Consider the following 4,067-nt stretch of genomic DNA (forward strand, 5'->3'; position numbering starts at 1 on the left):
TCATTCGTTTGCCAGTGAGTTTAGCATCAGAACACCTGCCGTCAGGTGAGCGCTGTCGCTCTGCGGCACTTGTTCAAGGGTTCAATTAAGAATTTCTTATTGTAATTATTATGGAAATATGTATACAATGTATAGATGTGTTCATACAACATGCAGGGCTCAACATTGGTAATGGTGCACCAGCAAATAACAGCAAATCATCCGTGTTGGTAGTTTTCTATCCTTAATGTGCAGTCCAGTGATTGTGTGTTGAGGAGTGTAATCGGGCTCACACTCCATTACCTGGATAAACCCTAAGGGAGTAGCATGATTGTGAGAATGCCATAAACTTCTTGCTATGTTTGACAAGGACAGCACTTTACACAAGCCACACGGGTTTTTCATTTTGCTTGTTTGAATATTATCCAGTCCATAAGTCAAGTTGTGGAAGTCGCATGCGGTTTCAACCGAACGAAACAGCCATATGTTACCATAAGTACACCCAATGAATGAGTATATATAATATAATATGAAGGTAATAAATGACCGCTTTTGTTGGATATTCTCGGAATGCGAACTCTCTTTTCACAGGTAGAGCCATTCTTCCCAATAGATGGCAGCACGTGACCATAGGTGGACTGGAGACGGGCGTCGTGCTAGTTGACACGGACTACCATTTCTCCATGCTGCGCCTCGTCAGCCTGCTCGAGAGCACCATCTCCCACAAGCTGTCCGAGAGCAGACGAAGCCGGGCTGCGAGTCGTATCGCGACGGAGGAGGAAGAGGAGGGCGCTGGCGTAGACGTCGAGCAGGTGATCAGGGCGTCGCTGGGGCGACTCTCCGTCGCGCGATGCAACAGCACGCCGCAGCTCGTCGCGACGCTGCACGCGCTCGACGCGCACCTCTCGGGCTGCGCGCGCGCCACGCAGCTCCTCATGATCGACAGTGCGGCGGCGTTCTACTGGATCGACCGCGCCGACGCGAGAGACGTCAGCGCGACCGTCGACACGTCGCACTCGCGGCTCGTCGGCGCGCTGCGGCGGCTCATTGCCGCGTTCGGCCTCGCTGTCGTCGCAACGAAGCCAGCGCTCCTGCACCGGCGCGGGTTGCCGAGCGGCGCCGCGGCGCAGGGTAGCGATGCGGCGGAGCACTACGAGTACATGGGCCGGTCGTGGCAGCGGTTCGTCACGCGGCGGTTCACCCTGTGTAAGGACCTCGGCGCATCGTTCCGCGTGATCGACTCGCAGACGGGCCTGTCGAGGAATTTTACGATATGCGAGGAGGGTGTGCGCTTCACGTGAATGCTGTCACCTGTGTCGACTCAACAGACGGCGTGGGTGTTTGCGCTGCCCGTGGTTGGTTGAGGAGGTGGTGTGTGTGTGTGTGTGATTAAGCAAATGCTGCTTACCATAAGAAGTCGGTATTGCGTTCATGGAACGTTGAGGTTATACCACTGTAGACAGCAGGCTGTGGTCGTTTTGCTTGCCTTCCCCTGCTAGGAATTCTTATATTTCTTCCTGCCATCTTGCCTCACAACCTAGATTAGTAGATAATTACAAAATGACAAAGTTGCAAATTAACAGAATATGCAGCACTGCCACTAGGCCTATGGATTAGTGACTTACCACGAGCTGCAGCGTTGCCAGTCAGACTGCAAAGACACATGGCATATAACTGCAATCACGTAGTAACTATGGATCATAGGGTCTATGTCACCCAGGGTACTGCCAGAACGTACCCCGGGTACGGTCAGGTATACTGGAACGTACCCTGGTAACTGGTATCTAATATGGTTAGGGTTAGGGTTAGTGTTAGGGAGTAGGCATAGGCGACTCCCTAGACTCGTTAGTGGAGTAGGCGAGGTACGGTCCGGCATATTAGATAGACTGATAGTACCAGCAGAGCATATAAATCACGTTTATTTATATGCTCTGGTACCAGGGTACGTTTCGGTATACCGGACCGTACCCAGGGTACGTTCCGGCAGTACCCTGGGGGACATAGACCCTCTCAGCGTAACTATTAGTATTAATATTACTATATCGATTGCCGTTTCAAGGTACGACTGCCACTGCATGGCACTGCTGCAGTCCACATCACAAAACCATGTTCTTCTATTAAAGTTGCTTTGGCCTGGTGGGTTGGGACAGGAGACTGGAAAAGTGTACCTGGTAGCTCTAGAACTATAGCCCTCCGCTCCTGCGGCGGAGCGGAGGGCTATACTCCCCATAGTTCTAGAGCTAGGAAAATTGTAGCCACAAGTTCCCTTCTCGCTTAACACTACGTTGGCGAGAGTTTACGCGTCCTACGACGTGTAACAGTCGGAGAGCCTGGTCGGTTTAGGAAAAGTGGAAACATTGGAACTACGAATAGATCAGATTTGGATGGCAAAAAACGCGAGGAAGGGGTGCAATTTAAAACATTTTATACCTACGACCTATTTTTTCTCAGTTTTATTCCATATCACAGCTTGGCGTATATCATTTCGATGTAATTTGATAACTATCAAAATTGTTTTTTGTAGCGAGCATCAACATTTCGTTGCCAACTTTACAAATAGTAATACGAAATCATCGTCTGTGCGAGGTCAAACCGGTATCCCGGATGTATGAGGCCGTGAGCGGTACTGAAAATTGTTAAAGAATTGTTTTGATATTCAGTAATATTAAGTACATATATTTTATGATTATGAATTATTAATAATATCTACCATAGATACCTACATAATAACGCAGAAATAAAGTAACATGACTTATAGAATTATAGATCTGGTTATTAAAATAGTATTATCAGAATTATGAGCGAGCTGGCGCGACATCATGGCTGCGCCCATAAAGGAAGAAACTGGCTCGCAGGTAAATAACAATGATATAATATATAACTGCCTGTCAACCGAATGCCTGATCAGTGATCTAACGCATCGTCTCGCAACTGATCGAAAATAGTAGCGGAAATTTTCAGTGCAAACTTCTCGTCACTGTCAGTGCGTCATCGCAGTCCTCCTCCTCCACCAGCTCCCTTCTCGCCCTCCTTCTCCCTTTCTTCTCTCCACCAGCTTCTCCCTCCTCCTTCTCCACCAGCTTCTCCCCTCCCTCCACCACCTTCCTCCCCTCCTCCTTCTCCACCAAGCTTCTCCCCCTCCTCCTCTCCAACACCTCTCCCTTCCTCCTTCTCCACACACCTTCTCCCCTCCTCCTTCTCACCACCTTCTTCCTCTCCCTTCCTTCTTCTCCACCAACTTCTCCTTCCTCTTCTCCACCAGCTCTCCCTTCCTCATCCTCCACCAGCTTCTCCCTTCCTCCTTCTCCACCACCTTCTCCCTTCTCCCCTTCCTCCTTCTCCACCAGCTTCTCCCTTCTCCCCTTCCTCATTCCTAGCCATCATTGAGTCGGCCATACGCCGCCGTGCGTATAGCCATATTGAACCTTATCCACACGGCCGCCGTGCGTATAGCCAATTGAATCTTATCCACACGGCCACCGTGCGTATAGCCATATTGAGTCCGCCACAACGGCCGCCGGTGCGTATAGTCACTTCCGGCAATAATAGGTGAAAGAGAGTATAGAAACATTAAGAATTTCGCAGTGGCTACGGTACGGTAGCCGTCGGTCGTTGAAGCCCTTTTTGGCGTTAGGGTTAGGGTTAGGGTAGGTTAGGATTAGGGTTAGGGTTATGGTTAGGGTAGGTTTAGGTTAGGGTTAAGGGTTTCAGCTCATCTAAACTCTTCAAATCGTGAATTTATTTCCCAGGCGTTATTTCAAAATCTGGCGCCACCCGCCGCCATCTTTGTCTCGTTAACGGTTAAGTATGAAAGCGAATGGACTCCCATACCCGTAGCCTCGAGACATTAAGATACGGCTACCGTACCCGTAGCCACTGCCTAAGAATTTGGTAGTAAATAGATTTCGTATTTAGTTAGCATTCTATTTTATTGAAACGCTTCAAGTGCCTGTGGCTGTGTCGTGACTGCGTATGTATCACTGAAGTGAAGAAAGTGAATGAATGAGACTGTGGCTCACGTGATCGCGCACTGACAGTGACGAGAAGTTTGCACTGAAAATTTTCGCTACTATTTTCGATCAGTTGCG

General features: G+C 49.2%; 1 protein-coding gene across 4 annotated transcripts in view; it reads right to left on the bottom strand.

Moving 5' to 3' along the window:
* Nucleotides 1–2,590, bottom strand: part of LOC106809773 (E3 ubiquitin-protein ligase RFWD2-like) — a 16,941-nt gene extending 14,351 nt beyond the window's left edge. For 2 of the 4 annotated variants that reach the window (XM_014812977.1, XM_014812974.1), the window contains exons 1-2: nucleotides 2,410–2,590; nucleotides 1,388–1,516 (exon numbers count right to left, since the gene is read on the bottom strand). In XM_014812977.1, the coding sequence (XP_014668463.1) occupies nucleotides 1,388–1,503 (116 nt within the window). In that variant the 5' untranslated portion in view covers nucleotides 1,504–1,516; nucleotides 2,410–2,590. The remainder of the gene's footprint in view (nucleotides 1–1,387; nucleotides 1,517–2,409) is intronic. The other 2 variants (XM_014812976.1, XM_014812975.1) reach the window with 2 other exon arrangements.
* Between the last annotated feature and the right edge of the window lie 1,477 nt (nucleotides 2,591–4,067).

This window comes from Priapulus caudatus, unplaced genomic scaffold (assembly GCF_000485595.1).
Source record: "Priapulus caudatus unplaced genomic scaffold, Priapulus_caudatus-5.0.1 Scaffold383, whole genome shotgun sequence".
Taxonomy (NCBI): domain Eukaryota; kingdom Metazoa; phylum Priapulida; class Priapulimorpha; order Priapulimorphida; family Priapulidae; genus Priapulus; species Priapulus caudatus.